The 19,395-nt window shown below is 43.6% G+C and overlaps 1 protein-coding gene across 1 annotated transcript in view; it reads right to left on the reverse strand.

Annotated features, from left to right (window-relative positions):
- Positions 1–14,765, reverse strand: part of dtnbp1b (dystrobrevin binding protein 1b) — a 33,669-nt gene extending 18,904 nt beyond the window's left edge. The window contains exon 1 of the mRNA XM_085346709.1: positions 14,600–14,765. Within this exon, the coding sequence (XP_085202835.1) occupies positions 14,600–14,765 (166 nt within the window). The remainder of the gene's footprint in view (positions 1–14,599) is intronic.
- Between the last annotated feature and the right edge of the window lie 4,630 nt (positions 14,766–19,395).

Raw genomic sequence — 19,395 nt, forward strand, 5'->3', positions numbered from 1 at the left:
TAGATGGCTAATAAAGTACTATCTTTGAAATAACTGAAGCACCAGCAGTATCAACTGTTAATGATTTGAGGGACTGAAAATAGCTACAGTCCAGGTAAAAAAAGAAAAACAGTCCAAAGCATAACCAGAGTATTAAATGCTTAAATAAAAGTATCTACGTGTGTGACATACGTATGAGCACAGACCATTTGTTGAAAGCTGAAAGACAAAGACGTACATCCCAAAGCAAACGCAGAAACACACATTACCACCCACAGATGCAATTATATAACATGACACATGAAAGGATGCGTTTACTATTTCACTTTTAATCTGACTTGGCACAATAGTGAAGAAAGACAACATGCATTAGGCTTTATCTGCATAATTATCTGACAAACTCCATGTTCATCATGTGGTATTCAGCTGACTCTTTGTGTACAAAACTGTCTTGTTGCTGCACAGATACAGAGAGCTTCAGCTCTGGGAGGTCCTTTTTGTTTTCTTCTGCGACTATGAAGTTAAATATTTCAAAAATCTAAATGTTATCATCTAAAGAGCCCGAAGCAGCATGTATGAGTATGCACAAATGCACTGTATGCACAGAATATGAAAAAATATTAATATATTTTAGCTGACAGCTGACATTTTCAAATGCGTTCCTACTACTGTAAGGCATCTGGCCTCTTTAAATGCGTACATTCAATACTACATGAAGTCATGCAACAGGCATGCTTAAAAGGACCAAGTTTACACCAGCAGGGCAACGAAATAGGGTCAATCACAGAGAATTAAAAAGCATATGGGACATATCCAGCATTTGTCCAGCATATAATAAGTCATTTTCTACACAGTCTATTGTCAAATTCTAACAATCTGTACTTGCCTTTCTTCAAACTGCAGCTTTGTGACCCACAGTTACATAAGACCACTATATATAGTTTACATGGCCTTGAAACATTCCTCATATCTGGTGAAAGAGAAATGCAATGAGAGGGAGAAAGAGTTGTTTCATCTGACAACACCTGACAGCTCTTCTAGCTCCTCACAAGCATGTCAAACTACCCGCCTCACACAATCTGTTAAAAAATAACATTCTCGTTTGCCTACAAAATGCACTGCCCACACGAGCACTCATCACGCTCTCTGATGCAGATTTTGCTGACTGCATCGAGCCTGTCTTTTATACCAAACGCCCGGTGTGATATAATGCTCCCGACAGGTCTGAGAAATGACGCTTCCTAGTAAGTGGATATTGAATTCTCGGGCTAATCAGGATTTGGCAGTTCCAGTCTTGCTTCGTTTGCAATTTTAAATGCTGCTAAACACATATTTTCAAATGGAGATTAACTGTGTCTTAATGAGTAATAAAAAATTACATTTCCCATACTCTTCTCTGTGCACAGAGATAAATATGGGACAAAGAGACTTCCTGCTCTGCCAAATAAATCATTTATCAGCCAGTCGGCTCTTAGCAATTAACAACGAGGAGCTGAACTACGGTGGACACAAATGACACCTCGACAAAGGCTTAGCACATCTGCTCACGTAGTATGGCTATGTCATGCTGTACTGTTCGAAACAGATAAAAAAATTTTTTACCCGTCTCCCCGGGAGACAATTAAAAAGGCTTACATCACAGAAACCTCTGAACTCTTAACAGAGGCCAAAAGAGCGGGTGAAAAGAGGAGGAAAGAAACGGAGGATGAGGAGCGTTTTCTAGTGTGTTAATTGCTTGCCTTGAAGGGAGCTTTTATCACACCAATAAGAGTGATGTCTTTTTTAATGATGGGTAAAGTGGTAATGACTGGGTGTAAATTGGGAAACCTAGCCAACCTGACCCTTGCAATTATAAAAAGGCAGTTAAAATCTCTGGAAGACTGCACTGACTAAAATACACAGCAAAATCACTGACCACATGCCCTGCAGCATTTTTTTTTAATGCTGATATTGTGAACATGCAAAAGCTAGAATATTACAGTTGGACTGTAGTTTGGTTAAATCAACTACAGTGCTTGTAGATTATTTGGGATTCGTGAAAATAAATAGATGCATGTTGCTCATATATTTAGAATCTGTACACAAGCTGAGTTTGTTTTGGACCATAAAATATGCGAATATTTTACATTTCATGCAGGCTTTGATGCATTATGCAAGGGTGCCCTCTTTTTTCTATGCAATTACAGTCTTACTTCAGCAAAACACAACCGCAAGTGTTCAGTGAAGACGCCACTCCAGAATGACCTATTGACCCTTTCCATGATTATTCCCTATTTTACAAAGCTGATGAAAGGGAGGAGACGCGTATAGGTGAAAGAGATTTTGGGATGACATGCATCTGAGCCTTTCAGCCAATTTTGCAGAAACTCTGCCCCACTGCTGCACAAGTAGACTTAAAGGGTATACCATACGTGATGAATAACACCTTCTAAAACACATGTCATTTTGCCAGTATCCCCAATAAGAGTACAGACTTGCCCGCTACAAACAGCTGCATGTGCTATAACATAGCAATCAAGTGAGAGACAGTGTGGAGTTATACATGCATAACAAGTACAGCATCAAACACAGAACCAGTGAAGCATAAGCACAATGTGGGATGACTTGAGCATAAAAATGTAAAAATCGTCTTACAAATAGATGTGCAAAGTTTCAAGTGGAGCCAGTGCATGCTTCAGTTTAAACCCCTGACACGACTGTCTCTTTTTAAAACTGTCTAGAGCTTATATTATAACATAAGGGGCGTGAAAAATCTGCAGTGCGCTGACTTTTGGGCCTGTGTTATGTGTGTCTATACATAACAGAGTTGCCACACCATGCAGAAAAGGCTCACACACATGTTCTCTTTGATGAATTTTTCATCAGAACTCATGTCAGTGCAAGAGCGGGAGCGAGTGTACTGCAGGTCTTTTCATTTAGAGATTGTCACGATCCTGGGTCTTAGGACCCAGTGTTTTGAGTTTTAGTTCATTTTGATGTTTATAGTATGTTTAGCTCATTAGGCCTCCTATGTTGATTTGCTTATTAGTTCCCCCTTGTGTTTCAACCCATGTTAAGTCTCCCCTGCCCTTCATGTCTCTCTGTGCCCCCTCTGTTCTGTTTATGGTGTGTCTTTGCATGTTTGAGTTTCTTGTTTTCTGTCACCCTGCATTATGCATTATGTTCTCATGGTTGGTCTTTTGTTACTCCCTCTAGTCTAGTCTCTTGTGTTCAAAGCTGAGTATTTCCCTCTGTGTATTTTGGTTCTTAGACCTCTGCCTTATGGTTTGTCTCTGTTTCTTAGTTGCGGTCTCCACTGTGTCTAGTTCGCGTCTCTGTGTGATACTTCCTGTTTTACTTTGAAGGTCCATGCCTCATGTGAGTGTTTCTAGTTTTGCGTCTCTGTCTCGTCCAGTCCTGATTTCTCCCAGCTGTGCCCTCCTTCTGTGTCTCATTCCCTCGTTATCCCTCTGTGTATTTAAGCCCTGTGTTTCTCTTTGTCAGTGTCGTAGTCTCCATCATAGCTGTGTGATTTTTCCCCGTGCTTTAGTCTCCCCAGTTTAAGTTCAGTACTGTTTTTTGTGTTTCACTTTATGCCAGCATTAAAGCTGTGTTTTTGAGTTTACGTTTCGTCTCCGTGAGTTTGCGTTTGGGTCCTTCTTTTGCCTGCACACAGCCGTACTGTGACAGAAGACTACGACCATTACATGGACCCAGCAAACCGCTCTCAGCTGTATGAGCGCCAGGAGGCAGCCCTCGCCCAGCTGGAGGAGGAGCTCCGCTGGAAGCCGTGGCGCGCTCCGGATTATGAGCACTTATTCCGCGGAACTCGGCTGGCTTTTGGAGGTCCCCGAAGTTGCCAAAATCCTCCGCCTGTTGCCCCGCTCGCACCCAAGCCTCGGCCGCTTCGGGTGGGAGTGCTCCGTTTTTCTTCGGATGCTCACGCTCCAGCCTCTGCATTGCCGTCCCGCACGTCAGAGGCTCAGCTGTATGCCCCGTCAGCTTTCTCACCTCAGAGGAGGCGACGCTCACGCCGCCGTCACTTTTCATTTGCTGAGCAACTCCCGGTGGTGAGTTATAATGACTGCCTTTCACACATCCCACCTGAAGCCATAACTGAAAAGGACAATAAATTCACCCCAGACACGGTTGGAGTCTCCCTTTTGGATGATGACGTAGACTGGGAAAAGTTTTTTCATTTCGCTCCCTCTGAACGGGGAGAGATCAAAGACAATAAGCACTCGCCTAAGGCTGTAAATGCTGTTAAAGGAAACACTGTGAACAATGTCACCAGGTCTCAAACACTCAGTTCAGGTTCTGTCAGTTCAGGTTTTGTTAAGTCTGGTTCAGTCATCCCCAAGTCAGCTCACTCTAAGACCGTTAACCCAAGGATTCCGAAAACTATTAAAACAAGGACTGCTAATACTAAGACTGCTAAACACGAAGTGGACGGCGGGTTCATTTTTGATGGATCTATTTTTGTCGACCCTGAGCCTGCTGTTTCTAAGACTGTTTTTTCTGAGCCTGCTCCTTTTCCTGCTCGTGTTTCTCCTCCCAGGGCAGCTCGGGCCCGGCGTACCTCTGCACCCGTACCAGTTCCTCGGGTGGGGGAGGCGGAGGCCCAGTTGGTCCCCGCTCTGATTTCCAGGCCGGCTGAGGCTCTGTCCCTTTCTGCACCCGTACCAGCTCCTCGGGTGGGAAGGGCAGTTGCCCGGCCGTTGCCGGTGCCTGTTCCGGTCCCCAGGGTGAGGTCAGCCAGGATACAGCCCGTCTCCGCACCCGTACCTACTCCTCGGGTGGGAGTGGCTAGTGTCCGGCATGTGCCTGTACCCGTCCCTGTTTCTGCTAAAGGCTCAGAGTTCAGTCCACAACCATCACCACCGTCACTACTGCATGCTTTTCAGTCTATAGCTCAGTCATTAGCTCTGTTAGCAGCCCAGTCCACAGTTCACTTTCCTGTGCTTCCGTTAGCTCAGCCCTTAGCCCACTGTGCAGCTCAGCCAGCTCCCCATTGTTCAGCTCAGTTATTTGCTCCATCACCTGCTCAGCCTTCTGTTCAGCCGGTCGTCTCTGCACCTACTGGTCATGCCACGTCAGCTGGAGGGCCCGAGGAGCCCGTCCAGCCTCATGCCACGTCAGCTGGAGGGCCCGAGGAGCCCGTCCAGCCTCATGCCTCGTCAGCTGGAGGGCCCGAGGAGCCCGTCCAGCAGCCTTCCTCATCAGCTGGTGGTTCCGGAGAACCACACCAGCCTCATGCCTCGTCCGCTGGAGGGCCCGAGGAGCCCGTCCAGCCTCATGCCTCGTCCGCTGGAGGGCCCGAGGGGCCCGTTCAGCCACCTGTCTCCGCTGGAGGGTCCGAGGGGCCCGTTCAGCCTCCTGTCTCCGCTGGAGGGTCCGAGGGGCCCGTTCAGCCTCCTGTCTCCGCTGGAGGGTCCGAGGGGCCTGTCCAGCCTCACGCCTCGTCAGCTGGAGGGTCCGAGGGGCCCGTTCAGCCTCCTGTCTCCGCTGGAGGGTCCGAGGGGCCCGTCCAGCCTCACGCCTCGTCAGCTGGAGGGTCCGAGGGGCCCGTTCAGCCTCCTGTCTCCGCTGGAGGGTCCGAGGAGCCCGTTCAGCCTCCTGTCTCCGCTGGAGGGTCCGAGGAGCCCGTTCAGCCTCCTGTCTCCGCTGGAGGGTCCGAGGAGCCTGTCCAGCCTCCTGTCTCCGCTGGAGGGTCCGAGGAGCCTGTCCAGCCGCCACCTGCGACCGCCTCGTCGTCGCCTGGTCCGGCTGCATCCGCCTGTGCTTCTGCTACGCCTGGTCCAGCCTCTGCCTGTGCTTCTGCTACGCCTGGGCCAGCCTCTGCTTCAGCGTCGCCTGGTCCTGTGCCCTCCAAGCCTCGGCCGGTACGCCTGACACTTGGGCGCCGCCGCTGCCTTCCGCGCGGCCGGCCCCCTGATCGCCATCGCCTGAGTTGCCGCCGTCGCCTTCCGCACGGCCGGCCCCCTGAACTGTTTCCACGCCGTCGCCTTCCGCATGGCCGGCCCCCTGAACTGTTTCCACGCCGTCGCCTTCCGCACGGCCGGCCCCCTGACCTGTTTCCACGTCACCGCCGTCGAGGTCGGCCCCCTGAACCGTTTCCGTGTCGCCGCCGTTGCCGTCCGCACGGACGGCCCCCTGATCAAATGAACTATGGACTTCTGGACCGTCGCCCTCCGGGTCGGCCCCCTGAGGAGTTGTGAACTGTTCCCTGCGCTCCTGTGTTTTTGATGGACATTGTGTTTTTGTGGCTTTGTTTCTGGCCCTCCGTCCTGGACCCCCGCCGCCCGCCCTGGGTGGGTTGTTTTTGGTTTTGTTTTGTTTTTCCTGGTTTTGGGCGTCTGGAATCCGCCCTTGAAGGGGGGGCTCTGTCACGATCCTGGGTCTTAGGACCCAGTGTTTTGAGTTTTAGTTCATTTTGATGTTTATAGTATGTTTAGCTCATTAGGCCTCCTATGTTGATTTGCTTATTAGTTCCCCCTTGTGTTTCAACCCATGTTAAGTCTCCCCTGCCCTTCATGTCTCTCTGTGCCCCCTCTGTTCTGTTTATGGTGTGTCTTTGCATGTTTGAGTTTCTTGTTTTCTGTCACCCTGCATTGTGCATTATGTTCTCATGGTTGGTCTTTTGTTACTCCCTCTAGTCTAGTCTCTTGTGTTCAAAGCTGAGTATTTCCCTCTGTGTATTTTGGTTCTTAGACCTCTGCCTTATGGTTTGTCTCTGTTTCTTAGTTGCGGTCTCCACTGTGTCTAGTTCGCGTCTCTGTGTGATACTTCCTGTTTTACTTTGAAGGTCCATGCCTCATGTGAGTGTTTCTAGTTTTGCGTCTCTGTCTCGTCCAGTCCTGATTTCTCCCAGCTGTGCCCTCCTTCTGTGTCTCATTCCCTCGTTATCCCTCTGTGTATTTAAGCCCTGTGTTTCTCTTTGTCAGTGTCGTAGTCTCCATCATAGCTGTGTGATTTTTCCCCGTGCTTTAGTCTCCCCAGTTTAAGTTCAGTACTGTTTTTTGTGTTTCACTTTATGCCAGCATTAAAGCTGTGTTTTTGAGTTTACGTTTCGTCTCCGTGAGTTTGCGTTTGGGTCCTTCTTTTGCCTGCACACAGCCGTACTGTGACAGAGATGTTGATTAATGATAGATTAGCTTAAAGACAAACAGTCGTGCTCAACCAGAGCAGGTGTTCTGACACATACGCAACATGGTCTTTTTATTATTTAAAGTTTGCATATTTTTCTGTCGTCACCTGAATTGAGAGACAAGTGCTTTTGATGAGAGGTGGAAGCGAGAATGCAATACATTTTTACAGTAAGGTAAATATAAACTGCATTTGAGATTTGTCTATGTATGTTTCGGTTAAAGTCTTTATGTCCAAGAAGAACACAAACTGAAGGTCGTGTGAGACCATAATGTGTTATTTTGTGTAATTTTCAGTTGATGAATTTCCTTTTTATGGATTGAGAAGCTTTCTTTCATGCTTTCTTTGTAGGAGCCCATGCTAACGCAAACACAAATCAGAATCAGAATCAGAATCAGAATACTTTATTGATCCCTGGGGGAAATTATTTTTTGTTACAGTGCTCCATTTTAAACCAACATTAAGACAAGACAGACAATACGCTAACTAAGAATAGTACAATATATACATATATATACATACATACATACATAAGTCACTTATAAATAAATATTTGGAAAAGAAACATGTGTAGTTGTAGCAGCAAACAGTGTGTTAAGTGGATGCGTTGTACAGGGAGATGGCCACAGGCAGGAATGATTTCCTGTGTCGTTCAGTGGTGCTTTTCGGTAATCTCAGTCTCTCACTGAACGAGCTCCTGTGACTGACCAACATGTCATGGAGTGGGTGGGAGGTGTTATCCAACATTGTCTTTATCTTGGACAGCATCCGCCTCTCCGACACCACCTTGAGGGAGTCCAGCTCCATCCCCACAACATTGCTGGCCTTACGGATCAGTTTATTAAGTCTGTTGGCATCTGCGACCCTCAGCCTGCTCCCCCAGCATGCAACAGCATAGAGGATCGCACTGGCCACAACAGACTCATAGAAAATCCTCAGCATTTTCTGGCAGATGTTGAAGGACCTCAGTCGCCTCAAAAAATAGAGACGACTCTGGCCCTTCCTGTAAAGTGCTGTGGTGTTTTTAGCCCAGTCCAGTTTATTGTCAATGTGTACTCCAAGGTATTTATAGTCCTCCACAATGTCAACACTGACCCCCTGGATTGAAACAGGGGTCAAGTGTTTCCTGGTCTTCCTGAAGTCCACGATCAGTTCCTTGGTCTTTGCCACGTTGAGCTGCAGATGATTCTGCTCACACCACGTGACAAAGGAGTCGACCACAGCCCGGTACTCTGTCTCATCATCCCTGCTGATGCATCCAACCACCGCAGAGTCATCAGAAAACTTCTGAAGATGGCAGGTCTCTGTGCAGTGGCTGAAGTCTGTGGTGTAGAGGGTGAAGAGGAAGGGGGAGAGGACAGTCCCCTGTGGTGCCCCTGTGTTGCTAATCACCTTGTCAGACACACACTGTGGGAGACGTACATATTGTGGTCTTCCTGTCAGGTAATCAACAATCCAGGACACCAGAGAAGCATCCACCTGCATCGCTGCTAACTTATCACCCAGGAGGGTCGGCCTGATGGTGTTGAAAGCACTGGAAAAGTCAAAAAACATGACCCCTTACAGTGCTCGCCGGCTGGTCCAGATGGGTGTAGACACGATTGAGCAGGTAGATGATGGCGTCCTCTGTTCCGAGACGAGGCTGATAAGCGAACTGAAGGGGATCCAGATGTGGTCTTACTATGGGTCGCAGCTGGTCCAGGATGAGCCTTTCCAGGGTCTTCATGATGTGGGAGGTCAGTGCCACGGGCCTGTAATCCTGGGGGCCACTGGGACGAGGCGTCTTTGGTACAGGGACGAGGCATGATGTCTTCCACATCACCGGGACCCTCTGCAGACTCAGACTCAGCATAAACAGTTTATGAAAGACTCCACACAGCTGGGGGGCACAGGCCTTGAGGACAAGGGGACTCACTCCGTCTGGTCCAGCAGACTTGCCTGAGTGAAGTCTCCTCATTTGCATCTCAACAAAGGTCTATGAATAACCGTGGTAGAAATGTGTGCATATAAACCTGGGTCGAGAGGCAGCCACGTGGGATAATGCAACTATTATATAAATATATACAAAAGCGACTCCTTTATATCTCAAGAGCTGCTCTGCTGTCATCTTGTGATGACAGAGTAAACGAAAGGCAGACTGAGATAATCTGTCTGTATATATGAGTGTGTGTTCCAGATAAGATTCATGTTGTGGGAATCTGTTTGTGTTTACACAGTGACATCATGGACCCATGCATCTTCTCAACGGGGACGAAAAGCAAGTCCCCATTAATTTATTTATTCAGTTTTAAACCATCTGTGACCAGGTTTTGAAACAAAAACACCCATTACACGTGCTTCTTTTCTGTGCAATGAGAAAAGAGATTTCACATTTGGATAGATGCTCTATGCATGAGAATGCACGGTGTTTTTTAATCTCTTCAATGTGTGTGTGTGTGAATTTAAAGCAGCTTGTCATCTTCGTCCCTGAGTTTTACATCACCGCCAGGCACATTTGCGAGGGTGTTTGAAATCACCTGACAGCTTAAATTCAGATTCATCCCTCTCGCACTTCCTTAGTGTGTAAAATTATATATCAGTCACTATTGTCCCTTTAATTACAGTCATTACGCTTTGTGTGGATCTAAGTATTTATTCCTTTGTCATGTCACGCAGCTCAGAGTATAATTTCTCAGCATGATAAGCAACAGGAGCTTATTTGTAGCTGTGATACTAAAAAAGGGTAACGGAAAGATTATACAACTCCATTACAATCTACATTAACTCACACATGGCCTGACGAGAGTGCATGCGATCCTCTTTTTGTACATTCTGAACCAAACAACCGATATCTTCTTAATGTGCTGAGATGTTTCAACAATTCAAACGGCTGAGCAGAAATCCTAGCATGCCAAATTAAAAACAAGCACATATGACAGCACATATAAAAGGGCTTGAAGAGCTTCTGGTATTATGTAATAATATTACATGTGTTAAATGCTCTGTAGGTTAATCACTTAAACCACAGTGCATTAAGCCAAAACCTCTGAAAATATGTCACAACTACAGTAATGATAGGACATCGTGTGTGACAAGATGGTTCTCTCACTTTTATCTGTCGGTATTTGTAAATTAATGAAAGATCCTGTCATGGCTGTAGAGGAGGAGTGCTGGGTTCCTCTATTTCACCACCACAGCCAGCACCAATTAGTAGACTTCCAGACATTGTGTCTGTCTTGCTCTAAAACATCAATATTCTGTTTCTTTACTGTATTACCCGATTTGATTTAGTCTTTAAAGGCCTGTTCTACTATTAATCTCTTATTTTTCTCGAGTCACTAATTGCATGTCTCATCATCCACTCTCCTTCACCCTCCACCTGTTTTCAATCCTATCCCTTTTCCTTTTCGCTGCTCTCTCCTTTCTTTAGTGTCATTTGTTTGCTCTATCATTTCATTGTTCATGTCATTTTGTTTTTGTACTCGTCTTCCTTTTACTCCCCATTAATGTTGTCTCGCTTTTTTTATTGTCTCCCTCGTCCCTTTGTCCATCCGTGCCTAATTAAATTGAACATGTTATACAAAAGCATAACAAAGTAACAAATGAAAACATTAAAAATCGCCAATTTACAATTTATGCAACAGATACAAACTGTAAGCGGTCTCTCTAGTACAGATGAGTAAACTTATGAGTGTTACTAGAGGAGACATATTGTTAACGGTTTGCCAGCAACACCTGTTAAGCCAGGTGGACATGACTTGGAAAGAAGGAAGGTGGAAACGAGTCATGGAAAGAGGGAGGGAGGGAGGAAGAGGGGGACAAAAGGATAATAAACAAACCTGGAGCACACAGAGAGATGTCATAAATATTGCATATCCGTGGCTGACATGTGTGTGACTGTTAGAGATTTTCTACATTATACATTATAACCAAATCTCTATAATACAATATAATCAAGTAAGCCTTATATTCTAACCAAGTATGCCTTATATTTTGTGTGTTCATATATTTTCACATAACCAAGCCTATTGTTGAAGAATCACCTAACCAAGTCTATTGTTAAAGGAAAACTGATGCATTCCTTACCTCAGTGTCTGAGATGTTTGACAGCATGATATAATGATGCATTCTTCACTTCAGTGTCTGTGATGTCAGATAAAGCATGATATACTTCTGTATTCTTATCCCAGTGTGTGAAAGATCAGATAAGCTGATTTAATGTTTAACCTCTTCCCTGACAGTTAAAAGAGGAAGTACTATGTAACCCATTTTTGCCTTATAAATAAAGGAAGCAAGCCTGTGCTCGGTGTGTTTTGTCTTCTCAGAGACATTCACCCGTGCGCACGTTTTCTAATTACACTCTGAGTCGGTCTGCAGTTGTCTCATTTCTCTTACTTGTGTTTGAACAAATGTCTACCCCTGACAGTGACTCAACAACAAGTGGGTAAATTAACAAAAACACCCCCCCGACTATTAAATGTGCAAATATGAGCCTATTTGCTTAATGACTAGCAGTGAAAACAATGAAAAAGGTCTAAAAATAATCAATTTTTTTTTGTCATTTAGCAAAAACAAAGCAACAAGAAGAGGAGTCAGTTGAAGTGAATATTGATCTCTTCTAATCTCAAAGGCCGTCTTTGACAATGATCAGACAAATTAAACACACGTCAGCGTGCACAGACTCTGTGTTTATAAGCTCTGTGATTAATGTTTGAATATGCTAATAATTCACAAGCTAACTGCTTTTAGTTTAACTAAAGCAACTGAGGAGGAGAAATGTATGCAAAAATAAAAGCATACAGTTACAGTGTCTTACTCACTGGAGACATTTTCGTTTCAGTGCCAGATTCAAACAACAATCGTGTCATTTAGAGAGCTTTAACTTTTTAGCACGAGCAAATAATTGGTTCAGCATGAAAAATTCCCACCTTCTGTGCTGCTGCCTGCTCGCTGTCACATTTCCAACATTCCCGTTCTGCTGAAAGTAGACACCAATATTTTAAAATCCAATATTTCTGACACATAGTCCCAATACTGATACCTTTAATGAGCATTTACCTATCAAATATTGTTTGGTGAACATAAACAGATTTTTATGCAGGGACAAGGAAGATCAACCCTACACTAGTAAGGACAACCAAAAAACACCAGGAATACATTTTTTTTAAGTTACTAAAAACCTTCACTTCAAAAGTTCACGTCACTTCCTTCAGCATTAAAACTTGAGTTTGCCCTGTGGCTTTAGCTATCTGAGATAGTGCAGGAGTCTGCTACTCTACCATATTTCAATAGTGCAGACTCTCCTTATTAAAGCAGCACAAAAGACTAATTATATCTGGAGCACTTTGATTTACATGCAATTAAAGTTTCATGTGAACCTAGATAAAGTGGGCGATGGGGGGGGGGGGGGGGGGGCAGAGGAGAGGAGATTAAGGACACCAGTGGTGAAGAGAGCAGATGTGTACAGTAACCGTGCACAAAGAGAAAGAAAGGTGGGGATGGGTAAGAGAGGTGAGTAGATGGGGAAAATAGCGGAGAGGAACAGAGAGGTGAGGTAAGCCATCATTTGGCTGAGGAAGTGATGACACAGCACATCCATCTCAGTGGCAGGTGCCTGCTGTTGCTCCTTTACAGAGGACACAAACTAACGAGGATAGAAGAGATCTGCACCATCATTACACTTTGATAATATCACACTGAGTCAAGATGACAGGATGCAGATAAAAATACTGCCACTTTAGAAAAAAAGACGCTCTGAAAAACACAAGTCCATAAATAGTTCATAAGTATCCTCTCTCTTCGTATCATCTCTGATGATTTGCTTTCAGGGTTTAATCAATAAATTCAGTGCAGTGAGCACTAAATTTGTATTTCATGATCACAAGCACGCTGGCTGCTTTATTTATACTACCTTAGATATGAGATCTTTTCCTTTTCGCTTGTTCAATCTGTGGTTTTCTTCTCCTAAAAGCTATTCTTTAGGTTACACTGTGTCCTCAGATGCTGCTTTTGGTTATGTAACATTATGGTTAGTAAATCAGTAATCATAGCCTGCAGTCACTTGATATTTCTTTCTGAAAGCACGGCTCTGTGATAAGGTAATGTGATGGATGCGCCTTGACAAGGAGCAAACTGGTCAAATTCAACACAAAGCAACCAAGAACTAGACATGAAAGAGCAGAACGGAGGCTTCAGTATTACTCAGCCAAATAAAAGAACATACAACAGTGTAATTATACAAAAAAAGCCCTCAGTCGCAAACACACAATTGATACCTACTGTGGGTGGGTGTGTCATTGTGTGATCATTAATGCATCACCCAGACACACAGAAGGTTTCCAGGCAAGTTATGAAAGGTTGAACAGTAAATAACATCCTGAAAATAACAGAGGAGAAGGGGAATGAAAGGAGGAAGAGGGGGATGGTGCAATAATAATGAAAGCAATAAGAGAAGGCCCATTTTCCCAGCTGTGATCTGTGCCTCAGTCAAGACAGTCAATGTAATCCTGTGTGTGTGTGTGTGTGTGTGTGTGTGTGTGTGTATGTTCCCACTGAGCTTTCAAATGAGTCAAAATGACTCACTTCGTATTATCAATTACCCACTTACAGTACAGCAATCCTTTGTGTGTGTGTGTGTGTGTGTGTGTGTGTGTGTGTGTTACTTGAAGCCAGAATGAAGTCAAACATTAAAACTCACAAAAACGCACATGAGTCCCACACACTTTCACCCACTGAATACACGGTATAGCCATATTCTTGTTTCCACAACCTAGCACTGCCCTGCACAGCTAAAGCTATCGATACAGTACAAACACACTTACAAAGGAAACTAATTTACGCTATGAAAATGACATCGTATGAGTTTTTAAGCTTATTCTAAAAAAACAAAACACAAAAACACAAGAAAATAAATAAGTTTTAACAGCGACTACACCAAACACAGGTGTTAAAATGAAATATTTGATAGTTCGACGGTAACGAATGACATCAGCATCTGGTCTTTTCCTGAGAAAATACAGCTGTCTTGGTTGTCAGTCGACGAACGGCACTTTCCCGATACGTCGACAGCTGGAGAAGCTCCAGGATGTGTGGAAACACACTCGCACGCACGGACTCCCACATTACACACCCCTCTGAGCGCTGCATCATGTAAACATGTAGCAGTCTGTACACGTTGGACTACTTCACTTTTACTAATTTACATATCATTTTCTTAATTACATACAGTACAGTGTCACACAAGCCAAATCTCACACATCAGCAGACATTACATTCCTACTGTCAGTAAAAAGTGCAGTCTTTATTTCCCTAGCGATGCATTAACGGTAAAATACATTTACTTAAATTATGTCCTGTTTTTGTCTTGACCAGGCCTCCCTTCAAAATAACATCCGTTATTTGAATGGGAAAAGGAAGGTTCTTTCGCATAAAATCAGCACCATTCAGATATTTGACGTCCTGGAAAAACACAGAGATCACTACCCTCGAATAGAAAAGATGAAATAAAGTCACTTACAAGAGTTCCTTTGGCTCCCATCATTTGCACCAGGCGAGGTGGACATCCCAGCAGGATGCTTTTTGTCCTCACAGGATAACCAAAATCGGAGGAGAAGGGGGAAGGCAGACAACACAACGATAGTACACCAAAAACTCCACCGATCACGACAACACCTGCCAACCATGCATCCTCACACTGTCTCTCGGCCAGCACATATGCTCCTCGGCACAAAAAGATGCTTCAGAAAAACATTCTCATGCACACTTGTACACACTTCGGTGCTGAGCGTTGTTTTTTTTAAGAACCTGCCACTCACAAATCATGCACGTGCATGTGGGGGGATCAGCGCTGCACCAGTGTCTCGCTGTGGTGTGGAGACTGCTGAGGCTGACAGTGCAGAGAGAGAGAGAGAGAGAAGGGAGAAGAGCGAAGACGATTGGCGCATACCACTAGCTGCTGCTGAGCGAGGGAGGAGGGGGACCTGAGTAGAAAAGAGAAGGCAAAGAGGGGGTGGGAGAGAGGGTGTGTACGCAAGGAGGATAGAAAATAAGGAGCATAGACGCTTATGAGTTTGTAGGTTTGTGTGTGAAGCTGAGCAATTTTAGAAATCGTAACTCGTGAACACATTTGGCTCTGACCTTTAAACACACATGGATGCCTCTTAACCCAGTCTGCAGACTTTATATATCTGGAGGAGTAAGCTATTTTAATGAATAGGGATTATGAACACCTATTAAAGTGGATACAGAGCAAAGATGTCAAGGTAGCTAAACAGAACCATTTCTGAAAGGTTAGGCTTGCTGCTTTTGTCATGTACCACACACACACACATGAACAGCCTTACACACAAATCCCAGCATCAAAAGTGAAACACACTTGTGCCCACACTGTGCCTCCACAGCCTGAGGGGGGGGGGACATAATAATCCTCCTCATTAGCATGATGCTGTGAAGAGCATCACAAATCCACCTAGCTCTGTCGCCTCCTCTCATGTCCTTCACTAACTCCTCCCGATTTCTTTTCTTTCATATTGCCCACCTCTTTTCCAATGCATGCTGAGCTCAAGTGATGGGACCTGCAAAGACACAGCTCTCTGATCTACAAGTGCCACTGACACAGTATTATGGAGATATATATATATATATATATATATATATATATATATATATATATATATATATATATATAATGTTTTTATTTATTAGAGTAACATAGGGTAGTGAGTTTAAAGAGGAATTAAAACCTCTCTCTTTTTCTCACACACACACACACACACACACACACACACACACACACACACACACACACACACACACTAAAGCTAACCTTGTCAACCTTACCCTTCATCTTCAGGATCCTTCAAAGCTCTCAGCGCCTGTAGGGCCGTTCTGCTCGAAAACAAGCTACAAACACCAGCAGCCACAATCGATAGCTTTTGGACACAGCTGCACAAATAAAGCTGCAGGCAACTCAACGGAAATATTATAAGCCCCTTAATTAGCTACGGGTGATTATAACTGCAGCAGAGAATGAGCTGTGGGAGGGGTAAAAAGTGCACCGGCTGGAATTGAGGATGGACTCTTTGAGTATGAAATCATGCAATACAAAAAGCGAGTTATTAAACAGATAACTGCCCTGATTCACACTCACAACCCAAGAAATAAACATGGAAAAACGTGACTAAATATAACAGCTAATTTGTGAATAACTAATCAACAGCGCTACATACATATTTTTAATTTTTACTGCAGTGGTGTGCAGCTGTTGTTTTGACTTAGCTTTTTCATGTAGTGAAATGAGCTGCCTTGAGAGATATTTAAAACTCTTTCTTTCACCAGTGGTAAAGTACAGATATTAATGGATAGCCTGGTTAATAGCACTGTGGCTGGACAACATATCAATACAGAAAAAGGGGATTAAAGAAACCTTTCAAGGCTTTAGCAGGAATTTCTTATATAACTTTCAGAAGCCCAGCGACTTCTGACTGTGACAATTTCCAGGTTTGCTGTGAGCTTCTTGTCATAAATGTGAGTGAAGCTGCTACACTCCTTTCAAGACTTCCCTTTTTTACTGGTAGACCCAGACGTATGATTTTCTATCAGACACAGTAAACATAAACAGTTCCCTGACATTTGTTATGCGAGTCTTTTTTAAGATAATGTAACAATGCCGTTCACAAACAATCTTGTTTTACTATTACAACAATTTGTGGATTTCCTCTTTACACTCTAATTCAGCTGTGCTCAGAACAGCTGCTTGGTGAGCTGCCAACAGGGATGTTGCCCTCTGGTGTACAAATTATGCAACAGCAACACTCATTACATGATCGAAGGGTGTTTCTCCTGTCTCGTCTTTACTTTCAATTCCTATTCATCCGTTGTTATAAAAACCGATACTAATACATCACCAGCCGAACAAGATGGCGGCGCACACAGACGCAGCGGCTTACTTCTTTTCACGTTCGGTGCTTTGTTTTTTAAATATTTTTTATATGTATACGTGTGGATGTATGTGTTTTTTCCTACTGTATGTCGAGCAGAAGTTACTTACAGTCGTCAGGAACTTCTGAACAGACTCAAGGACAGCTTTGACAGCAGGGCAACAGCCTTAATCAGTGCTAACATTGATTGGCTACCTCCCTCGGGGAAGCTACCTCCAGCTTTTTGGGGGGCAATAATAATATGTGCAGTAATCATTTGATTAATCCTTTATTTATTCATTAAATCATTCGTTTTTTGCTTGCACATTTCTTACACTTTTTAAAAAAAATCCACTTTAAAGTCTACTGTGTTTTGTTCTATTTGTACTAGGTATGACTGTGCAATCGGTGGGATCGATATATCAGTCCAGCTCTATACCCAAACCCATCTCAGGACTCTCACCTACTTACCAATGATCATCAGTCAATGGTTATGCCTTGAGAAAAGTATCAACAATATTAAAAACTGCATAAGATCGTCACCCAGCAAGAAGGAATGTGGGAGATATATGATTCATCAAACATGGGATGATACCTCAAAGCACTTTCTTGAACAGAAGCAGAAAAAGAATTTCAACAGCTATAAAAGAACAAATTAAGACTTTTCTTTTAGACGAGTCGAGACTCGACAGTTTTGAATGTGTCTGATTTCCAAGCAGAGTTACCTTTTATATTTAGTATCCAAGTATGTTCAAATTTGGCAGTAACGTCCTATAACATATCTCACTGGTGCAATGCAGCTAAAAATAGGATCCTTGGGGCAAGCCATTGGAATATGTGTGCTCAGGCTTTACTAATATACACAGTACTTTTTTAATAAACCTGTAAATCAAGTTGTTCGAATACTTCTAAAAGTATAAACATTCTTCATGTATTCATTTTGTCCCAGTTTCATTTGAGAGAGGAAAAAAAGGCTGAATTTAATGTTTAGAACGAGACAAAGCAGCTTGTGGTGTGAAAATGTGTGGGCGGGCCACAGAGAATATGAACTTCACTGCACTGTAAACTGGAAAATATAACTAAACCGTCCATACAGTGCAAATAGTATGAATGTTAAAATTACTACACAGCCATCTGTCTCTAAAGTAATGTGAATATACTACCACCCTGTATCAGAAGATCACACTTACATCATCAGTCAGTGGATACTTTGGGGTAAGTGTGTAAGTCTCAGTTAAAAGCCTTTTAATTCACACATTGACATTTGCAGGTAAATGTTTACGCAGCACTATTTGGGAGCATAATGAGATTCTCCTGGAGCCTGTTTACAACTCACATCGTCTAGACGCAAAAAATAAGATGAACACATATCTAAACATTACAGTAATAAATGTTATCAAACATTTTCATTTAATCCAACAGTCTTTTGCATTCATACAAAAACTCTTTGCTGCTTGAACTCCTTCTCCTTCCCCATCATCTCTCTGTAAAGTCGCAGCTTGTTAAACACACTTTCCCATGTGAAACTTAACCCACCATTACTAAAGCTTAGAAACCCACAGAGGCATCAGCTGATGATGAAAACTAAGTGCACTCAGAGAAATGACATGAGAATGACAGAAAAGACACACATACAAAAAATAATAATAATAATTAAAAAAATACAGTTGCCTTGGAAACTGACATTCTGCCTACCAGTTTTATGTAATCTGTGTAGAGAAATGCCAAATTCTCCAGGCCATCCATAAACTTTTCAACTCTTTAGTCCAGAAGCCCAGCGAAAACTGGGGAAAGAGCAGCGCTGCTCTTTTTGCCATATTACTGTTAACATAATTAACGGGGGAGTTGGCCTAACCTGCTTCATCTTCCCTAAATGCTAATATCTTAGCAAGCATAGAAAATCTGTGTTTTTATAGGATTCATACACACTCTTTCATTCCAGTCTAAATTCATCTTTATTCCTTGTTTACGCCCGCCCGTCATCTTTGCAAAGAAGCTGAAGTTACCGCAAGTTCTTTGAAATGGTCCTAAATTTTTGATCGCAGCTCCCTGCCTGAGTGGAGGCGTGGGTTTGACCCTGTTTGCCCGATATGTACCTGTGCCACAAATTTCACAATTAAATGATGAGCAAGTGTTTATTTTATTAATGTAGCTGAGGTAACTATCAGTTCAGTGACACTTTGAAAATCCCCTTTTTGGTTTGAGTGGCTCTGACAGGCTTGGATATTTTAAGCTCTTTGGCACTGATGCTGTGTTAGGATCTTGAAACAGGACAGGAAAACTTCCAACAGACTATATCATAAATAGATAGTCCCAAAGAAACACCACTTCAATAAGTAGCCTAAATTAGCCATTTTTTGCAATTTACATATCCTTATTTGTCAACAGTTGAGAG

The sequence above is a fragment of the Diplotaxodon limnothrissa genome, linkage group LG22 (assembly GCF_057381915.1).
Source record: "Diplotaxodon limnothrissa isolate DT_005_m linkage group LG22, D_limnothrissa_male_GT1.1, whole genome shotgun sequence".
Taxonomy (NCBI): Eukaryota; Metazoa; Chordata; class Actinopteri; order Cichliformes; family Cichlidae; genus Diplotaxodon; species Diplotaxodon limnothrissa.